This window comes from Halichoeres trimaculatus, unplaced genomic scaffold (assembly GCF_033239565.1).
Source record: "Halichoeres trimaculatus isolate MK-OKI-2021-1 unplaced genomic scaffold, fHalTri1.1 fHalTri1_scaffold_12, whole genome shotgun sequence".
Lineage (NCBI taxonomy): Eukaryota > Metazoa > Chordata > Actinopteri > Labriformes > Labridae > Halichoeres > Halichoeres trimaculatus.
In genome coordinates this window covers 20,224,235-20,246,318 of record NW_027437190.1, presented here as the reverse complement: position 1 = coordinate 20,246,318, position 22,084 = coordinate 20,224,235, and the positions used below count along the sequence as shown (strand labels likewise).

At 39.7% G+C, this 22,084-nt stretch overlaps 3 protein-coding genes across 3 annotated transcripts in view; all 3 read left to right on the top strand.

The window, feature by feature from the left end:
• Positions 1 to 5,614, top strand: part of LOC141800643 (exostosin-1a-like) — a 46,057-nt gene extending 40,443 nt beyond the window's left edge. The window contains exons 8-11 of the mRNA XM_074683311.1: positions 1,102 to 1,191; positions 1,349 to 1,509; positions 1,635 to 1,806; positions 2,561 to 5,614. Coding sequence (XP_074539412.1) covers positions 1,102 to 1,191; positions 1,349 to 1,509; positions 1,635 to 1,806; positions 2,561 to 2,746 — 609 coding nt within the window. The 3' untranslated portion in view covers positions 2,747 to 5,614. The remainder of the gene's footprint in view (positions 1 to 1,101; positions 1,192 to 1,348; positions 1,510 to 1,634; positions 1,807 to 2,560) is intronic.
• A 3,333-nt stretch (positions 5,615 to 8,947) lies between these two features.
• Positions 8,948 to 15,356, top strand: LOC141801180 (double-strand-break repair protein rad21 homolog A-like). The gene is made up of 14 exons (XM_074684141.1): positions 8,948 to 9,106; positions 10,362 to 10,552; positions 10,823 to 10,952; positions 11,134 to 11,233; positions 11,338 to 11,444; positions 11,524 to 11,721; positions 11,838 to 11,963; positions 12,094 to 12,219; positions 12,378 to 12,601; positions 13,137 to 13,290; positions 13,442 to 13,587; positions 13,747 to 13,923; positions 14,191 to 14,274; positions 14,439 to 15,356. The coding sequence occupies exons 2-14, from the start codon at positions 10,409 to 10,411 to the stop codon at positions 14,628 to 14,630; spliced, it is 1,908 nt and encodes a 635-aa protein (XP_074540242.1). The 5' UTR covers positions 8,948 to 9,106; positions 10,362 to 10,408; the 3' UTR covers positions 14,631 to 15,356.
• Positions 15,357 to 16,775: 1,419 nt separating this feature from the next.
• Positions 16,776 to 22,084, top strand: part of LOC141800850 (eukaryotic translation initiation factor 3 subunit H) — a 75,327-nt gene continuing 70,018 nt past the window's right edge. The window contains exon 1 of the mRNA XM_074683675.1: positions 16,776 to 16,936. Coding sequence (XP_074539776.1) covers positions 16,835 to 16,936 — 102 coding nt within the window. The 5' untranslated portion in view covers positions 16,776 to 16,834. The remainder of the gene's footprint in view (positions 16,937 to 22,084) is intronic.

Sequence of the window (22,084 nt, the reverse complement as noted above, 5' to 3'; positions counted from 1 at the left end):
GTACACTTGTCTTATTAAGCAACATCAGTGCCACCAATTTGCATTAAGCACTGGAGGTCTTCTGTCCAATTAAACTTGTGCTTGAAAAATTGTAAAACAGCAGGTCTTCTTAAGATTTCTCCTTAAAAAAAAAAAAAAAAAACTAAATGCATAATGAATGATGCTTTTTCAAGCTTCTCTCTGATTTACCTTGATCTTGTCTTTGCCCAAAAATGAATTACCAGTTTCTGAGTTTTTGAAAGCACTGAATATGGGATCAAGTAAAAGCTGAGTCTTGAAATATTTTAGTTTCTATACTAACTTTGATGTGAATAGCAAGTTTAGCTTTTCTGAATACCACATAGCAATAAAATCAAAGCATTAAGGTGCCAAAATGTAATCTTTATGTCTTCACTTAAATCCACAACCCTGCTGCTGTAAAATGTTCCCATACTGGCAACAATGGAGAGTTTCAAAGCCCTCTGTTTATAAATGGTCTGTTAAACACAGTAAAACAAATTTTTCTCTTGCACTTTCACAGATGGGTCACAGCTGACCTGCAGCATTTTCCAGCAAAAAAAAAAGTGATACAGCACACGATTTTTCAAAGCAATATAAGACTTAACTTTTTTTTCTTGTTATTGCAAATTTATTTTTTACAATTGGGATATGGCTGGCTAACAAGATGCCGCAGTCCTGGTTAGAAAGCCTTACAGGATATTTTCGAAAATAATTGGCATTTGGTTCTGTGAGTTTATGTCTGGTTGCCAGAAAGCAGGGTCTGCAGGGTTCATGAGGGAAGGGAGTGGCCCTGCTGCTTGTAGATTTCTATCTGTGGTTTTATTTCATCAGTAGAAAGCTGTACTTCTGCTGTCATCTGTGTTATGTCAGCTCACATGTTTAGTTGACTCTTCTGCCAACACACCAAAATTAAACAACTCAAAAGCACACAGACATTTAAGGACATGCAGCACTACTTGTCAGGCAGGTGTACCTCTCTTGTGCCCATATGGGCCCTGTTCATACACAGATTATTTTTAGCAGTGTGTGAAACATTTAACTCCCTGTCAGCAACTGCTCACTCTTTCTTTTTTGTGTTTTTGTTTCTGTGCCTCATACCAGGTAATAAGCAGCCGTTTTCTGCCCTATGACACTATCCCTACTGATGCTGTTCTCAGTCTGGATGAGGACACTGTGCTCTCTACCACAGAGGTGAGAACACCCTTATTTTTCAATCAAGACTGCGTGCTGCAGATGTCCTTGTCATTAACTGTCCAGTGCTTTTTTAAATGGATGATTTATACCAGAGTGATTTGTTCTTGTACTGACCTCCTGTCCACTGCCTTTATTCCCTCTGATCTTTCTCCAGGTGGACTTTGCCTTCACAGTTTGGCAGAGTTTCCCAGACCGCATTGTTGGTTATCCAGCACGCAGCCATTTCTGGGACAGCAACAAGGAACGATGGGGTTATACTTCCAAATGGACCAATGACTACTCCATGGTGCTGACCGGGGCTGCTATCTATCACAAGTAATTAAACATGACTGCCTTTCCACTCCCTCTTAAATTTTACTGTACTGAACTGCTTAGTGTTCACATTTTAGTTTCATTGAGTGAAATACTAAAACATTTCCTCTCTCACCCTTTTCTCTTAGATACTATCACTACTTGTACACCAGCTACCTTCCAGCCAGTCTGAAGGCCATGGTCGACCAGATGTCAAACTGCGAGGACATTCTGATGAATTTTCTGGTGTCTTCTGTCTCCAAGCTACCACCCATTAAAGTCACCCAGAAGAAACAGTACAAGGAGACTATGATGGGACAGGTGAGGCAGAAATACAGAACAGGAACTTTGTCTTACTCTTTTTGATTACTATTCTGTTTTATGGCTCTCAGGATGATCAGTGGTTGCATTTCTGTAGTTTTCCTCCTCTGTGTAATCATAGGTACACACTGCAAACCAAAGAAGGCAGATTTTGATGGTCATTTATTTTTCTGGTGGATAAGTGCATCTGAGTTAACATGGTGTAATGAAAACATTTTTGTATACCTTTTGGTTTTACATTTCTCATGACAGTGTCAAATCAAAGTCTTAAGTGATGCAGAAAACAAGTACAGTGGTAAAGTCACACCAACTCAGTTGTGGATGTGTTAGGAAGCTACTCCAAAAACAAAGGGAAGGGTTTTCTAATTTGGTAAAGTTGATGTAACACTTAGAGATATCCAGGAAGGTGTTTCATTTTTTTTCACACACTCTGCCTTCTTCCTTTTATTATAACTTGCCAAATATTACCTCAAAACTGCTCATAGGGATAGTGTGTTTTTCATGGTTATTGTAGCATTTAATGACCTTTGGAGACCTCATACCACTAGACCTTAACACTGTAAGCTATTATAACAAACTCCATGTGTAAATTTGAACAAAAAGTTAGTTTTCTTGCAATATGGCCTTCAATAAAAAGCTCATGAATAATTGCAGCAGGCTCAAAAAGGTCAGAGTATTTTGTGTTGCATTATTCATTTTGTCTGCCTTCCTGTCCCTTGCACTCCTATTTATTTCTTCCACCTCCTCTCTCCAGAGCTCCCGGGCGTCTCGCTGGGCCGACCCGGACCATTTTGCCCAGCGCCAGACCTGCATGAACAAGTTTGCCAGCTGGTTTGGCACCATGCCACTGGTCCATTCTCAGATGAGGCTTGACCCAGTGCTCTTCAAAGACCAGGTGTCCATACTGCGGAAGAAGTACAGAGACATCGAGCGACTATAACCTTCCAGAGCCCCCTCTCAGGCTCAGTGGACAAAGATTGAGCTAAGGGGGGGCGGACATGTTAAAAAAAAAACAGATCCTTTCCATGATTGCATGAAACGGATCGATGGAGAAGCAAATGGGATTTCACACAAAGAGAGGAGGAGAAGAACAGATGTGGATAGGGTCACATTCACCGCTCTCCTCTGTTGTGTCATCCTTTATTCCTCCTTTCCGCTCTTTCTCTGTACTCAAGGGGGGAGCACAAGTCCCACTCTATACACTAAGAGCACCACTAACTCAAGGACACCTGATGACTGAAACCAGCTCCACTCTGAACTGAATTAGTCAAAGTCATGGAGTTGGAAATCACAGGTTGTTGCTTTGATGGCAAACAGCTGACAAAGACTTTTTTCCCTCTGTGTTCATTCTGCACAGTTCTCAGAAAGTTTTTGCTGACAGAATATTGTTGATTACAATGACTATGAAGAGGATTCTACTATTTTGGATTGTGTCCAGCTTTTTTATACATTGAATGAATGGCCAGCACTACTCTCTCTGTATTGTCTTAATCAGCAGGGTGGGTGAGGAGAGGTACGGCAGCCTCTTGACCACAGAAATGAGTTCTGATCAATGACCTGACATTCACAGTGCCTCAAGTTTATCTAACGGCGTAGAGATCTGGGACTCGGTGCGGGATGAGCACCTTGATCTTGCTGCTTTCTTTTGTGTGTGTATTTTTTTTCTTGATTTGTGATTTTCTTTATGATCAGTGGAATCATGGATCTTGTAGTTAATTCTTCAGGTCAGCATTCCAGCAGAAGCGTATTGAAACTTCACTTTTACCCAATCAACAAGCAAAATTATCATTATGTGCCATTTTGAACATGTTTTCCTGAAAAAACATCATAGTCTTACATAACTAGCTTGATTTAATGGGATTTACATTGTGGGAAAACTTTACTCAGATATTTCTGCAGACTGAATTCTTGAAACTCTTTCGTTTTTGCAGGGCATCTCTTTTTTTCCTTTTTTTTCCACTCATTAAGGCTGATTTGATGAGTTAGAATTGGTACTTGAATATTTGCTGGCATGAAGAACAATAGCTCATAAAAACTGCCTTTGTTAAGGGAGATTGAACCTGCCAATTGAACCACCCATCGGTCTATTTGAAACACTAGGGATATTTATATTCAGTCTTTGCCTCTATGCCATATATCTGATTAACCTTTATCCAGTTACAAGTTTGGCAATGACCTGGGGTTAAGAAGTGCTTGACAAGAGCTCACACTTGCTTTCATTGAGGAGCATCACACTAACCAGACTTTTGTTTTGCTTCCACGCAGTGTAGACAGAGATAGGATGCGAATCCTCATTACAAACACTGTTAAAACCACAGAATAAAACAGGTACTTTCAAATGGAAGATATGCTCTAATAAGTAATTATCCTTGTTAGTGTTCATTTGTCAACAATGCGCAAAATAAGATGCCTTTCAATTTTCACAATAATAGCAGAACGCCTATTTGTGTTTGATTCTCCATATTGAAGACCGACATTTAGCTCTGTGAGATTCAGATTGGCAGTGTGTTGGATGTGCTGTTAGAAAACTTAAAACGCAAAACAAATGTTCAGTTGTATCTTACAGTTAGTTTTTGTCTTGCTCAGCAGCATCTCATTTACTCATAATCATTCTTTTGATGCCAAATGTAAGTGCAGCATGAGGCAAGGTTTGTTGCATTGGTTTGTTCTTTTCCCTTCACTTACACATGATGTCATATCAGGTTACCTGAGACATAATTTCGATGCATTTACAATGGGCACCTGTGTTCTTTGGAATCACTGTGCATAATCACTTAAAACAAAGTTTCTCATTGCATGAAGTATAGCTGTAAAGCCAGCAACATTTCCAAGGAAATCTGAACTACACCTGCCCTAACGCCGCCTCCTCTGGTAGCTCCAGCTTATTTCAGTGGAAGACAGTTTACCTTTGTGATGAACTTCACTGCTCTGCACCTAACTTGTGCCAACTGATCATATAGACTTATGACTTTTTGTTTTTTTCCCCACCAGATATGAGAAATGCCATGCATTTCCATGTTTATGTAGGTCATAAAAGTATTTCCTGTCTTTTTAAGAAAGTAAAATGTGTGGGAAGGAAAAAGAGGAAAAATGAGACAGAGAGTGAGTCATGGTGGAGAAGTGCTGTGCGGTATTTGTCACTTCTGAGAATGTGCTCTCAGGTTGACAGCAAATAAACTGAGTATTACTAAACATGATGCTTTTAAGACAACCAAATATGGTTGTAAACCGAGCACATTTCAGAAATGACCCTGGTGCAATATTAAAGATGGCGTTTTCTCTCTCTGTCTTCCTTCTCTTTCTCCTCATGTTTGTTTTAAAGAGTTTCAAAGAGGGGGTTATATATTGATGTGCCTTCAGATGAAGTACACTTTGTTTTTTTCTCCCACCTGCCTTGTGCAAGAAAAAGTCCCTGTTATTTCAATGTGGAAGACTTTTTGTTTTCTGTATCAACATTCAGTAAAGCATTATGGCTCCTTTATTGTTTAACACTGGATTGATTCAAAGGCTTCTTATTTGGATGCATCTCATAGCAACATTCCTGCATTTTTCTGTTGTAGGAACTCTTTGTTTTTTGAAAACACCTATTGCCTTGTATTGCTATACGTATGAGGTCCATCTTAATAGTTGTTCCAAATCTAGTAATACATGTGACACACACGTAACTCTCCCATTCAACTTATTTATCAGACAGGATTTTGTCTTCATTAAATCTATGCCTGCTTCCTTTACTCTCTTCCCTAATTGCAGACTTAATTTTATAGAGATATAAAGTGGAAAGATAGAGGAAAATCACAATTTTTGTAAAAGAATTTTATAAAAACAAAACAAAAAAAGATCAATAAAATGTTTGATATAATTTTGCTGTTGTTTTGTGTTAATTAAATGTCACATCTTTTATACACCTTCACCATTTTATTACATGATCTTTTCTTTTCTCCAAAATAACATTAAACATTTTTGTATACTTTGTGTCAGATGGTTATATGCTATAGTATTCTCCAAAAATATGTACTTGGTAATTTTTGTTCCATTTTATCACCTTGTCAGCCTTCTTTCTCTCTAGCCCGTTGGCAACCCATTTTCAGGCCTCCCAGTCAGATTTGGTGTATTGGATTTCTGCACAGAGCCTAGTAAGGGAGAGCCAAACTAAATAATACCTTTAGCTTTCTCCTTGTGTGTGTGTGTATGTGTATGTGTGTGTGAATCTCATCAGATGCCAAGAAACTGCTGTGTTTACATAAATCTGTGTCAGGATGATTGGTTTAGACACGCTGCATAAATAATAGCTTCTATCCAAGATGATCCCATGGTTCATGAGGGCTGCCAGCTCAGCTGGAGCAGCAGCTACTAGAGTGATGGCTACCCTAAAAATTGGGCTAAACTCTGACAGCAAGAATATGTTTGGGTTTGTAAAAGCTGGATCCATGCCTGCATGGGATAAATGATCTAGTGTGGGACTCAGAGGAAAACCATATGGACATATATACAAAGACTACATCCATAAACAAGAGAGAAAGAAATGATGGGATCCAGATGTGCAGAATGCAATTTTTTGATAAAGTAAAGAATAAAACTTTGCAGCACTGGGGGGGCCTATCTAACGCCTAAAGCCTATTTGTGTGATTTACGGTACGCTTATCAGTGCAACGTTTCTTAATCCAGTAGATGAGATTCATATCTTGGATGGAGATGGATCTTAGAGTGAAGGCTCTTATCTACAGTTTGATTAAATACAGTGACTTGAGGCTGAATTTCACTAAATTTCCTCTGACTGACCCAATTTGAAAACAGATACTGCAGCTTGTTTTCTGTTAAACACTACAAAAAAAGAAAGTACTTAATGGTCTCTGCTTTCTCTAGACTATTTGTCTCAAAATTTTGGTATATGAGAAATAATGTGGTTTTTGCGAAATCTGTCTGTAGGGCAGACTGTTTCATGTGCCCTATAACTATTATCACCATGTCCACAGCGTTACTTTTCTCTGCAAAACAAAAGCTATTTTTCTTCAAACTTGATTGCTGAGCACATGACAGTACAGAGAACAGATGAAATACAGAGAGAGGCCATGACGAGAACAAGAAGCTAACCTAAAAAGCCCCTATGTGAAGAAATACCATCATACCATGAAATATAGTTTTAATGGGTATGTTGAAAAAAATGAAGTTTTATTTTGAAGATAATACTCTGAGATCAGAACTGAGAACCCCCACCCCCAACATTTTTTTCCAAAGTCATATGTTTCACCTGCGTGAAGCTGGCCCCCCACCTCATGCATGTACATGTTTCCCTATCCAAATTATATACCGGCTAAGTATATACCTCTGTTTAGGTTCATAAAGATAAACAAATGTTCAGGCTTTGTGACTCACATGATGCTCATCAGCAGAATATATGAAGCTGCAGAGCATCAGTTCAGGAGTAGCTGATTCTTCTGATGCTGTTCAGATGCATAACAGTCACATGATATCAGCAGAGAGCAATCAGCTATCTGGATAAAATTATCCTGTTTAACAGATGGCAGCCCAAAACTGTGTCACCAACCAGACATGGCTGTGCAGCACTGTTCGAATGAGTCATAAACCCATTACTGTGTACGCTGCACAAGACATCAGATAAATTGTTTAATTTAATAACCGCATTAATATGAGATACAACATATCCGATTTTTTAATTGAGTTCCTTTTTAAATGTATTGTTGTCTCTATTGCATCTGTAAGCTTTCATTTGTAAAACCATGTTTAGTAATTTGCCACAGATCAATAATTTACTAATCTCACATTGAGCTGTTGGTGTCATGATAAAATGTGCATGAGATTGATGATCAGATTTTGGAGCATATTTGCACACATTTAAATACATTTAGTAAATTGCTCTCTGGATAACAGTTAATCATATTAGTTTGATGCATTATGCAGCTCAAGTGTTTTGCAACTGCAGATTTCAGACTGAAAAAGAGTTAATTAAGATGACCCAAAAGTTATTTATTCAATCAGTTTCTCAAATCGAGCTGATAATGAGAATTCAAACAAAGATGAATCCAATGATGCTGGAGAACTACCTCAATTATCTGTCAGCCATCTCCATACAATGAAATGAAGTCCTACTTCTAGTAAATCATAAACATGCTCCTGTGGCTGTAATTCTGTAGCAACAGATGCTGTGGCCTATACAAATCTGCTTTACTGTATACTAGTTTAGCAATTTGATTGTTGATGAGTTAGTTTCTATTTCTGGTTTCTTTCCTCTTAGTCTGGTTTGCTGGTGTTCAGTTCCTTATTGATAAAGGACCAAAAATGTTTGATTTCTCATCACATTGCATCTTAAACCGTCATCATTACATGAGGCAAATGGGTAAACCTTTAACAATGGTTCTGACTCGTGAAAATAATACAGGTGATAAAACATAAATTTGTACTTATTTGGTTTTGGTATACCAATGGTTTGAATTGAAAAGGTTTAGGGCGTGCTACTTGTGCAGTGCACATGTCAGAATAAACCAAGGCAGAGACCACATTGGACTTTTTGTTATATTACAGGCCTGTGGGAGAGTTTGGGACTGTCATATTCGGCAGACCAAAATACCTTCATGCGTTGAATACAAAGAATGCAACGCCATCTGCATGGTGTAGGTAGGAAATTTTGATAACCACAATGTTTTGCGCTCACTTGGCAAAAATAAAGAGAATTGTTCCCCTTGTTAAGGGTAATATCAACTACAACATTGCAAGAACTACTACATAAACTATTCACTAGCTACCCTTATGGTCATGTCCCTACTGTTTCGACCATTACCAGTAATAATAATAACAACGACAATAAAAATAATAATAATAATAATAATAATAATAATAATAATAATAATAATAATAATAATAATAATAATAATAATAATAATAAGAAGAAGAAGAAGAAGAAGAAGAAGAAGAAGAATTATTTATCATGATAAATTCTAAGAAATGTGCTTTGCTTGTAAAATTAGTAACTGTTCATAAACTTAACTGTCAAAGTCAAGCCCCTGGGGTCTCTGTGGAGGACTGTGCCACAGCGCCCCCTATCTCCCTGCGGTGTCCATAGCAAGCTGGCTGTCAGCGCCCTCCTCCTCCTGCTCTCCGCCTCAGCAAACTCCTCCTCCGCCATGTTTGACTGTAAACATCCTGTCGATTTTAAAAGGACAGCGCTGAGCGGGAGGAAGGCGGCTGGCGCCATCTTGGCAGCTTTAATGAGTACAACAGGGGAGAACTCGCTTGGAGATATAACATAATAATTTGAAATTTCACTCATAGAGGGGGGCCGTCGGTAAGTATGTCTGCAGATTAAATATTTGCGAGTAGCTTTGTGTATTTTATGAGTCGAAAAACGCATGCACGTTTGCGTTTGTTTGCTGCGGCCTTGATTGTATCAGGAGCCGTTAGCTACCAGCTAACTATACAGTTGTGTTGCTAGACGAAAAAAAGTATGAGCAGCATTTGATGAGCGCTTTTTAACTATCCATGCTCGAAATATTTTTTGTTCACCACTTAGTAATTATCACCAAAAACCTATCAACAGTGAAAAAAAATCGCTTCTCACGACCAGTACACGATTTCGTTGCTTATTTTGTAGTTAGCTGGCGGCTAACACTACGTTAATTTAGTTCATCCCACTTGATGGCGCCGACTATGTACTGGCGTGACCAGCCCCTTGGCGCTTCTAACGTACCACCATGTAAAAGGTACATTCCCTCCATGATTTATTTGCTTTATTCCGGTTTGAGAAACCAAGATTTATCGAATTAAAGTAAAGGAAAGAGTCGTTTGCAGTCGGTGCGTTAGCGTCAAACGTGCGTTTTCACTGTTGTACCTTAATCGGGGAATAAGGCGGAACTTCTATGTAATGATACCTGAAAAGATAAAATGTATGGTTCTCTTATATCTCTTTTCCTTCGTGGAAATAATAATTATAACCTACAAAAACATTTATTGACCCAAACACACTACGAAACTAAAGAGGTTTTAACGGTGTCTTTGAATTGAGCTGTAACGATCAATGGCTCATAAACCTCATGTGAAGCATGAGGTTACTTCAGCATTATTTGATGCTAAAAGTGCATTTGAAGTAAAAGAAAATTGCTTCCAACAAACTACTAGGCTAATAGCAGTTATAATATAAACAGCCAAGACGGTTTTCATAAGGTAACCGGGGGGTTTATCTTTGTCTAGTCAGAAAAAGTAGGTCTGAACTTCGTTACATAATGTTCATTTAAGATCCGTAGACCTGAAGAGTTTAAGTTGGTGTGGCCTCAACATTTAACGCACACGCACTTATCACTGTGCTTTTTTTCTATCATATCTTACTCATTGTTCATGGCTAACCCCTGTCAAAATATGTGCTTCACATTTAATAAAGATTCATTTTTTTTGTTTTGAATTGTTTCTTTTGTGACGCCTTGATGCTTTCATGGGGTGAAGCAAAGCTTATATTAGCAACTGAATTGAGGAATTAGTTCTTTGTTTCATATTTTATCTCTTTGTTGTTATCTTTTTAGAAATGCTTGTCTTCATATATTTTTCAGGCAGACCATACATCAGTGTGAGTTTGTAAGCCAGGGGAACCAGGGCCATGTTCTACGCCCACTTTGTCCTCAGCAAACGTGGGCCGCTGGCCAAGATCTGGCTAGCGGCCCATTGGGACAAAAAGCTGACCAAGGCCCATGTGTTTGAATGCAACCTGGAGAGCAGTGTGGAGAGCATCATCTCACCCAAGGTATAAATCTATAGCTGCACTATGTTCACGCTGACAGAGCAATAGCAATTAAAAAGGGTGACATTTGGATGTATTTGTAAAGAAATTAAAAAATAGCAGTAATTTAAAGTTATTAGTCCAGAATTCACCGTGTTTATCTTTTTGAGACGAGGTGACAGGACACTTCTGGGGCGCTTCACGCTGTGGGACCCAGCGGGATATCAAGCCTGAATAAATTGCTGTGAGAAAAAAAAATGGGTCTTTGACGATGTGTGTGTTCTGATCTCTTAGGTGAAGATGGCGTTGCGTACATCAGGTCACCTGCTCCTTGGGGTGGTGAGAATCTACCACAGGAAGGCCAAGTACCTGCTGGCTGACTGTAATGAAGCATTCATTAAGATCAAAATGGCTTTTAGACCAGGTGAGGCGAAAAGAACCACACATTCCTGACAATTGTTTTGCTCTTAAAATGTGTTTTCTATTTCTTTATTAAAGCACAGAGCACTGATACTCATCATGTATGGTTGTTTCGGAGGCATGTCTGATTCACATGGAGTACTGCTATGTGGTGTAACAGTGTCACTTCTTGAATCTGTTCTCAGGTGTGGTGGATCTACCTGAGGAAAACAGAGAGGCAGCATACAATGCCATCACCTTACCTGAAGAGTTCCATGACTTTGACCAGCCGCTTCCTGATCTGGAGTGAGTTAACTACATTTACTGCTCCCATCTTTTATTTTGCACCCATCTCCAATGTGATTTAATTTTAATTTGATTTTTGTGTCCATGCTTTGTCATCTGAACAGCGACATCGATGTGGCGCAACAGTTCACCCTGAACCAGAGCAGAGTGGAGGAGATCACCATGAGAGAAGATGTTGGCAACCTCAACCTGCTACAGGATAACGACTTTGGTAGGACACTATGAATACTTGCCTGCATTGGCATAAAAACCACAACCAGCTTGATATTAACTACGTGCTGTACTTTCAGCTGACTTCGGCATGGATGACCGGGAGATGATGCGTGATGCCAGCACATTTGAGGAAGACATAATGCATGGTGCCACAGCCTCTAACTTGCTGCTGGAAGCTGAGCCTGGTCCTGCTAATCTCCCTGACAAATCCAACCACATGGAATATGATGACTTTGGGGATGGCTCCATGGGCAACAGTGATGGAGGAATGCTAGGTTTGTACTTCTTTGTCTCAGATATACATTCTTGACAAGCTGTTAAAGTTTTCCTCTCCAACGTTGTATTTGGTAATAGAGTTCATGTTGAGATGATCTTATTTCTCTATCCACAGTTGATAAGCTACTGAGCTCAGAGGATGGAGGTGGTATTTTTGATGACCCTCCAGCCATCACAGAGAGCGTCATGATGCCTCCAGACCATGGGGATGATGAAGACGACTTTGACAACCTCCACTCACGTAAGCAAAGCAATGTTCTCAATTCTGCAAGAAGGAAAAAAGAGGATAAAACCTTTTCTTTTTTTTTTATACAGAATAACTATGGTGGCGCAGACCCTTTTGTAATAAAACATTTTGTTTGTGTGTGTAGCGGGCCCAGACAGCCCAGACTCCGGTCCAGCAGAGCCCCTGCCAGCGATGGCTGATCAGACAGAACAGACCACTTTGGTCCACAATGAGGAGGAGGCTTTTGCTTTGGAGCCTATTGACATCACTGGTAAGATATTTATTGGCTGTATTTAAATCTTTCTGTCTAAAACCATTCCTCCTCTTTGTTTTTTTCTGATTGAAAGTCTCAAAATATTTCTTTTTCTGAGTGCTTTTCATTTTGCAAGTAGCCATGAAGTATTTTTTTTTATTTATTTCTGTCTACAGTGAAAGAGACAAAGGCAAAGCGTAAGAGGAAGCTGATTGTTGACAGTGTAAAGGAGCTTGACAGCAAGACCATCAGGGCCCAGCTTTCTGATTACTCTGACATTGTCACCACGCTGGACCTTGCTCCTCCTACCAAGAAGTTGATGATGTGGAAGGAGACTGGAGGAGTGGAGAAGCTTTTCTCCCTGCCTGCTCAGCCCCTCTGGAATGCCAGGCTGCTCAAGGTAACAGAGTTTGTCAGATAGATGCATGTACCTGTGGATAAGGATGCTCGCACATCTGCTTGTAACCATTAAATAACATAGTTAAACTATCAACTGTCAGCGTGAAATCAATTAAATATATCCACTCGAGAAATGGTAATGAACAAGCTGCACCGGAGGTCTGACTCTCAAAGCAGGTTACAGTCAGACTCTGTTAACTGCTAGAAGAGAGTAAGTTTCTAATATTGTATCTTTCATTGACATTCTGCTCAGACAGAGGGATTTCAAATGAGAACAATGAAAGATCAGGAGGTTGAGGGAGTGATTGGTTTTCTCTTTTTCCACTCCTCTCACACCCACACGTTAACCTCTCCAGAATACTAAATTGAAAACGTGTTGATGCATAATTTAGCAGGCCTCTCTCCTTTTTGTCTACCATCAGTCCTTCCTAACAGCCTCTGAATTTTTATTCTGCTCCTGACTTTGCGTTTAAGTTTGTTCTTTTTTTATTAAATAAAACTTCCTATAAGTTTAACCATTTAACCTCTGATGTCAGATGTTCACTCGCTGCCTGACGCCTCTGGTGCCAGACGAGCTAAGGAAGAGGAGAAAGGGCGGAGAAGCAGACAGTCTGGATGAGTTCCTCAAAGAGTTGGAGAACCCAGAGGTGCCAAGAGAGGAGGTCATGAGTCAGCACAGGGATGTTATTGGTAAGTCATGCTGGAAGGGATGAGAGAAGGTCATATCTCAATGCACATAAGTTATCAGTTTTTTGAGAGGCAAAGCAGCAGAGGCACTGAATGAGGCTGTGTCATCGTTCACATCTATACTTTTTAATGAAATTTTCTATGTGTCCCTCAGACCAGACTATCATGGAGGAGCCAAGCATGCTCGCAGCCTCTGCAATGGAGGGCAGCAGAACAACTCTGGATGAGACAGTCATGCCTCCACCTTCCACCCCCCGCGGTGTCAAACGCAAGACCATTGACAAAGAGTGCCCCCTTCCTGTGAGTACTTATTCAGTTCTGTACCTTATTAATGTCCTTTTTTATTTCACAAAGAAGGCAGATACGGAAAATAGTCAAACACTTAAAGATACAAGAAATAAAGCTCAATTTATCCAGTTGATTGCACTGGAACCCTGATGTATGTTTTCCCTCGGCCAGATGGTGCCCCTGGAGCAGCAGCAGGTGGCTGAGCGGTCCGTTTTGTCTCAGAGGTTAGACATGCCTCAGGTGGATCTGCCCCCAGAAGAGAGCCTCAACCTCACCCAACTTGTGCCTGAGCTCGACCTGCTTGGTGAGAAGGGCAAAGACAAGAAGGATGACAGTGATGAAGAGGAGGTGAGCTGGAACATTTCTCTGCTTTATATTGATTTGGAATATGTAATTTTAAGCAAAAAGAGAAGCTATGACTGATTAATTTAATAAAGAAGAATGTAAACCAACAGATTAAACTTACATTGGCAGTTGTGGACAGTTGCTTGGCAATCTGTGCTGCACTTTGAACATATTCTTGTCTTGTAAAGAAGTATTTGACTGTAGCATTTTTGTTGTCAACCAAGGTGAGCTTTGTGACAACTTATGCTGATGACTTGTGTTGTCTCTTAGGAGGAGGAAGGCCAAGCTGGAGATCAGGATCAGGAGGAGAAGAGGTGGAACAAGAGAACCCAGCAGATGCTGCACGGTCTTCAGGTAACTAAAAGAACCTCAATGGAAATTTTCATTTTGGAGATTTTAACTCATCCAAAGTTTGATTTCCATCTGTGTACTAGTTTGAGCAAAACAGGTTAGAGACTAGGTGAGCATGTCTCATCTGAATGGTCATTCTGAGACACGTTGTGCTTCTGTCACTGCAGCGCGTCATGGCTAAGACTGGTGCAGACTCAGTCAGCCTCCTGGAACTGTGCCGGAACAACAACAAGAAACAGGCAGCCGCCAAGTTCTACAGTTTCCTGGTTCTCAAGAAGCAGCAAGCCATCGAGGTCACCCAGACTGAGCCCTACAGCGACATCATCGCCACTGCCGGACCAAGATTCCATCTTATTTAGACACCTGAAGAACAGAAAAACACTGCTTGCAACAGACCTACTTTTATAATTACTCAACTTTTTGCCTTTTTACTTTGTGTTTTCCTGTCTGCCCATTTTTCTTAGGGAGGGGGGAGTAGTGGGGAATGGGATGGAAACTTTTAAAAATGGATTTTACTGTACTACAGATGGAATCATGCTGTACTCATTGGTCTAAAAGGAGAGAGGGATAATGTTTAACAATTATATTTATAAAGCAACCTTTTTCAGTCACCAATTTGTAAGCTTTGCTTTATATTTTCTTGGAATTTAAATTTCCTTTTATCTGCTCATTCCATAAGTTTTGTACCATTGGCTCTCCCACACCCAAAATACTGCAGATTTTAGACAAAGACTGTTCATGTTGAGGAAAGGTACTGTTTCATTGCTCTGAAGTGTAACCTCTCGTACCCTCTCCCTGTTGCACTTGTTCTCTCATGATACACAAAAACATTGCTCCGTCAACACATTGGTAAATCTTAACCTGGCATTAGATATCATGTTTCAGATGTATAATTCCAGCAGTTTACCAGTTAAGTTTATGTAATATTTTTTGTACCTCTTTGTTTATGCTTATTCACCTTTTTGCATTATGTAACTAGGTAATGTACTTGTTACAGTTAAGTTCAGTATCCCACCTTTTTTAGTCTTTGGGTAACTTCTAGTTGTGATACATCTGTAAAGATTTGAAATAAAGTGTTTTAAGTATTTGGTTATTGAAGATTATTTATTCTCTAATGTGATTTAATTTTAAAAATTTAGTTCGTACTTGTACAACAATGTTTCAATATTGAAGAGAAAGCCCACCATAATATTTAGATTCTGTTAACAAAGTACATTGTTTAAACAGATATGTTTTTGTTACTTCTACTACCTGAATACTTAAAGCATTTTCCAGTAAAGGTAAAATGCTCACTAGAGGGGAGTTATTCTATTTAACCAGAGGTTGGTCCTTAATATTTAGTGGACTTTTAAGTTCAGCTAAAAAAAAAAGTGAAAAGATTCAGTACACAGGGAAATCTTTTGTTTTCCATTTTGATAGTTGTGGCTTGCAGTTGAAGAAAGCTCAATTACTGAAATGTTCAGGTTTTCAGTACACAAAAAATACTGAAATGTTGGCCTTCTGAAAAGTATTTTGATTTATATGCATTAAATACTTGGTTGACGACCCAAAAAATAACATCTGAACATTAATAAATAAAGCCTAAAATGTAACAAGTGGTTATATTTTGGGCAAAAAGATAATACTTTTTGGGCCCGGTTTTGTGGTGGTATAATGACATTTTGTGTTGGTTAATACATTTTGGGTTTTAACAAAGCTCTCTTTACATTATTTTCTGCAGCAATGTGGTGCAAATGCTTAAAATATTCAGCACCATGAACAATATCATCAACGTGTAGAGGAGCAAAGAATGCTGCAAACCTCTTTGTCAGCTCAGTTGGACCATGCATGCAGTGGGACCTAGTACCTTTTATGAAGTTCTGGTCAGGGAAAGGGAAAAGAGCAGCTCACACATTAAGTTGTATGTCTCGCAGCCACTTAGACTTTTTGCTTGAGACCTCATGATCTGGTATTCTGGATGTTGATCAATGTTTCATTTAAAAGTAATAATTCACCATATTGCCAAGTGTTTTAATTCTTGCCAATTTCAAAGGCCTACAGGTAGCCTAGAGTAAATACTGAAATGTTTTCATTTGTTTAGGTTTTGACTGTGCTATCTTAAAGTACATGAAGTGAGAGAGGTGATCTTTTTTGGGTGATAGTTCAAGGAAGAATTTAAAACCACTTTAACCCATGTTTAATTCCCCTCTGTTTACTAAATGTATAAATCAGTTTTAATTTTGTTCAAATTAAACTGAAATAAATTAACTTTTCCACGGTGTAACAACTACTTTGGTATGTTTTCCTGGTCGTAGTGGAAGAGTATGGGTCTCCACTTCACTGTTACTACACTACAACTACTACATGAGTTTTTACTACAAAATGAAGCGCTAAAACAACCGTGTTACTGAAGAAAGAAGCCAGGCTTCATAAATCCCATATACATCACAGGTTCATTGATCAAACTCATTCGTTATCCGCGAAACGAAGGTCTTGTTTCTTCACGGACATATATTCAACGCATCTTACTCGGAAGCGTCCGTCGCTGAAAGTAGTCCTCCCTTTCCGCGCGTGGCGGCTTTTCATGAGTTCACGTAAAGAGTCCGGCACAAGACCCAGCTCTACTATGGCTTCTACAGGCGGCACATTGGACTCCCCCGTCAAGCAGATTCAAATTGAGGGTTTGGTAAGTGGCTGCGTGGTGATGTGTTGCTTCAAACTAAATTTCGCTCGTGGGAAACAAAGAAAATGTTCTTAATACCTAACCAGATGTGAATGCTAACGGTTAGCTCATGAGTGAGCATCATCATGGCGGAGCAGTGTTTCTGTACTGTTAAAGGGACTATTTGTACTTTCAGTGTGGTTTTCATACCAAATCAAATAGATTTGTGTCAAATGGATATCGTTTGATGTTAAAACCTCCAAAATACGACCAGCCCAACAGTTGATATCCCTGAAATGGATTTAGCTTAAGCTACAGAGGCGTTTAATTTCATGACTTGGATCTCCCGAGTGTTGTGTATTCAGGGATCACAGTGGGGTAATAATAAAACCACTGTAATTGTTAAACTTATTGGTATATCCCGTGATTTACACATAAGTAAGAATGGAAATTCGAGCTACGTGCTTTCCAGTTAAATATTTAGCAGCATTACGTTTTCACATCCAAAAAAAAACTACACGAGATTATAAATTATTATCTGAAGTGTTTCTGGGGTTTTAGGACCGTGCTTGTTATTAAAATCTGTAGTGTAAGTGTTTAAAGGGTGCTGTTGGGTAAGTTTCTTACACTTTCTAGAAGTGAATAGTAACACTTTAAAGTCCTTGGGATGACTTTTAAAGTTTTCTTAAGTGTTACTTATACACCTAATTGTAGCACACAGCTTTAAAATGATTATCAGCGCCAAAAAAGGTTACTTCTGAATGCTATCTCTTAGCTTCCTGGTCAGGTCCTCCAGGACCAGATTAATCTATGGCTTGTAGACGTTCCCATGACAACACCACGCAGGCTGACAAAGTTAAGTAGTGAGAAGAGGATCTGTATTTTTCTTTACTGAAACGGATGTCTTGAATTAATTTTTTTGTTATGTTGGACACTGGAGCTGGACTGTGAAAAATAAAAAGGAAACTCAGTATTTTTCCTAGTACCCCCTTTCCACCAGAGCATAGTATCACATGCGTTTGGTGCCGGTTCTAGTGCTTAATTGGTCCTAATTACATCCTTTCTAAGAACCGCTTTGGTTTTACATTGGCAAAGAGCCAAGTCAAGGCCATGATGTCATTGCGTTACCGTAGAACGTCAGTGCGTCACTGCAGTAGTAGCTGCTCCAGGGGCTGGTGGCATCAGTGCATGTGGAGGGAGGGACAATAACCAGAGCACAGGAGAGCAAGGGTTGCATCTTCACAGAGAAGGGGCTTGGAGATGTTTTTGCTATGTTTCTTGTGGTGGTTTTCTAGGTTCTCTGTCCACAATATGGAGTGTGAATGTATCGGTGGCGAAACTTTGCTGTGACTCAGAGTGCAAGAGGAGAAAGGCCCCCCCTCCCTTTCAATGTACCTGTCACATTTCAAACGATAGGGTACTGATTTCCGGTACCTGGCAATTGGTATGGGTACTCAAAGTTACCAATTTGAAATACTTTTGTGTGTTTATATAGTAAAACATATCAATTTGTTTAATAATAAAATGTAATTTTTTTCAATTTAACATATTTATTCTTCAGTGTATAACCTTGTAATAAAGTGTTCATGTCCATCATGGAAAATCACCTACTCTTCCACTCCCTCACAGTCACAAGGATGGGTTTAAGTACCTCAACATGATACCTTTTGATTTTACATGGGTACCTATAAAAGTACCTAACTCGGTACCCATCCCTAGAGTCTTGTCGGACATGCCAATACAGCCAACACAGATGATCTTCAATGAGCACAGTGCTCACACACCACTCAGCATTGCTGCAGTAACTGCACTGATGTTTGTGTTATTTATTCTACAGATGGGCTGATTATCGTCTGGGCCAGTAATCTGTGCTGATATTCAGCGTTTTGAGGCATATCATCATTGGCCCCCTTTTTAAAAAAAAAAAAGATCTGACGGCAGTTAAGAAATAAATTTAGATCTGTGTTATTTTGGCTCTGATGCAGCTGCGCCTCTCAGGCCCCGTACACGGAGACTCCCGCAACGATTCTTCCTTTGCGTTTTCAAAAGCCACCCGCGTTTACATGAGGACGGCGTGAAAACGATCCGCGTTCATAGGACTCCAGGGGGACAAGTCTCCTCTTCTGTTCTTTCTTTTTCTGCCGTTTTGTTGCGTGAGACGGTCGGCAATCCAACCATAACGTGCATTACCGCCACCTACTGGCTCAACTGGAAATGTGGCTGAGCGCGGAGCCTTCACCTGAAACTGCGAGTGCGCATGCGGTGACGTCAGCGTTTCACCCTGAGACGCTCCGCTCTGTGTTTACACGAAGCTGGATGGAGGAGCGGATTCAGATCTTTCCACTCTGGGGAGCGTTTTCAAAAGTTTGTGTTTTCACCGAAAACGCAACGTGGTCTCGTCTAAACGGAAGGCCAAAATGCAACGAAATGTTTGCGGAATCGACCGTTTTTGGCGTTATGTAAACTGGGCCTCATTCTCTCTGTCTCTAGTGTTGTCACACCCACAGTATCATCTAACTGGTTACATGTAGAGCCATTAAAAAAAAAACCTATCCTAGAAAACTTTAGCCAGATATTTAATTTTTAAGTGGCCATTCAACTTGATAAGACAAGCTCCTGAGCCTGGGAGATGTTAAATAAACATATGCAAAAAGGCATTTTAACAAATTTGAGTGTGTATTCAAAATTTTGACTCTAATATTTTTACCTTAACTACAAATGAATATCAACTCCAAATATCTGTTGTTGACTACTAATTATTGGTATTGGCCCTGAAGAAACCACACCGATAAATCTCTAATGTCTCCTTTCCCTTTTTACAGCATGATAGGACGTGGTCCTTCTATCTCCGAGCTGTTTTTCTGTTTTTTTTTTTTTTAATTTTTATTTTAGAAAGATTCATGCTGGTGCTCTAGAAGACACCTAATTTTGATGTAGAAAGATTGTTTGGTGAATTTTACTACCTGTATTGTAGTTATTAAACCAGGTTTGTAAGTGAACCATTGAGGTACAGTTCTTAAAATTTGGAACACAAAGGCATTACAGGTCACTTTTCCCAGGTTTAGTACTCCTACTTTTTTTTTTTGTAGTTTTAGCTTTCTTTTCCTCTGCAGTACCTCTGTATAAACAGCAGAGGACAAACTTGCTTCACCACCATGCTCTGCTTTCCTCCCTTTCTTGCCCTAAACTGCACTGGACACAAAGCAGCTCATTTGTGTGGCGTGCCTGAACGCAGTAGCAGGACTTAAACTCACCAGCTGCTGCCTCCCTTTTATCTTGCTCATTAAAGCTGCCCTGGAGTCTCTGGCCCTAATTTCAGATCTAAATATTTCACCTCCACGTGTGTGATTTAGATCTCTAATGAGATTTTCTTAACTCATTTCTCAGCCTTATCAAGCAAACATTTTAATCACAGCAGTTAAACGAATGGCAGCAGAGAGCTGTTTAGTTTATGACCATCTTTGGATTCTGACTGAAAGGTGAGAGGTGTCTGTTTCAGGTAGAGCTGTGCGCTGCGTTCCACCTGAATGCGTTGATATGCAGTAGTTGCTGCTCTGTTGCGTCATGACCTGTCTGTCAGAGGTTTAGCTGGAGGGTTGCCCACAGACAGCATCACCACTGCTGTGTAATAGAATTGGGTTGTTTCCTGGCTTTTGAAGAGGTTTCAATGGTTGACGTTGCCACAGGAGTGGAGTGCTCAGCGACGTGTTCCATTAAACACCTACAGAGATCACACAATTGCCTGCATGTCTGAAAAGACTTTATTCAATTATTCTGACGTATGATACGTCAGACACGGGCCCTTTCAAGTAGCATGAATTAAGGAATAGCCAAAGGCCTTTCAAAGGACATGGCTTTGTGGTTTTAAAGCTCCGGGGGATGAAAACAGCAGTGAGATTGTCTGAATCAGTTTAATTTGAGCACTTCTTTTCACAGTGGTGCACCCCCTCTTTGTTTTTCTAAGTGAATTTGTGAACACTGTGCTAGAACTGCCCCTTCTTCCCCCTGAGGCCTTTCCTCTTGCCTCAGGTCTTTGAGCCTGGGTTCCCCAGGAAGTTGTTCACAACACATAATGTGACACATGTCAGCTGTAACACACATGGACACATGCAGGAGATAACTTACTACCCACAGTGGAGACATCATGTTCCCATCATTCTGGTAAATTTTCTGACTCCTGGTTTTGTTCTTTTTCTTCAATCTATAGACTACAATCTATCGCTGACGTCAATGTAGTGTTTCAAAGCCGTATCCTAAAATATTAAGTCTTTGTTTGGTGACGAACTTGAATTGTCGTCAAGTGTGGTGAGTCTTTCTTTAGAAACTTCTAGAGCTGCTATTTAGTCACGAATGCAGCAGATGAGCATCAGAGTATCTTTTCAAACCAAGGCCAAAATCACTTGAAAGTGAAGTGAAGAAACAACTGTAGCCTGAGTTTGATCCCATCTTAATGCTGTTTGACTGGGCCAGAAAAAAGTCAGCTAAATATGATTCTCTTGCTGTTTTTTTGTGAATTAAGTCTCCGAAATATTAAAACTAATCTAAAGATGAAAGAGAAGGCAGTTCTGTGTGATGTTTTTAGCTTCTATTGCCTAAAACCTCCATCTTTTACTGTGAAATGCTCTCAATGTAAGGCAGGTGCACGAAATGTAGGATTTAAAACAACAGAATTCTGCTTCGATACTGTATCAGCAGAGACAATAGTAAACAGTACGGCTTATATCAATACAATAAAATAAAAAAAAACTGGATTACATGCTGCATTGTTTCCTGTTAATCCTTTGAGCACTCAAAAGGAATGTGATTCCAGCCTGAGACTCTGACACTTAAAATGAAAACTAATGTAAGGAGAGGTAATTACAGACCGCAGTTTCCCTGGATGTCTATTATACTTAGATTTGTGGTCCATAAAGAGTATAAGAAAGGGTTTTCATGTTAATTGAATCTTAATGGCATCCTGACGAGTGAGAAAAATATGTGTGAGAGTTGTTTCACTTAATTTGCAATCACATGCTTATGTAGTGAACTCACCGAAATGAAGTTTGAGCTCAGGGAATGAGTGTTTCAAATGAAAGTTGAGTAGATCATAATGAAGAATGAAGCAGTGAGTTAACTCACATGAAGCCTGTGAACAGAGTTTTGTAGAAGTTCACTTCATCTCTCCAGGTTTGT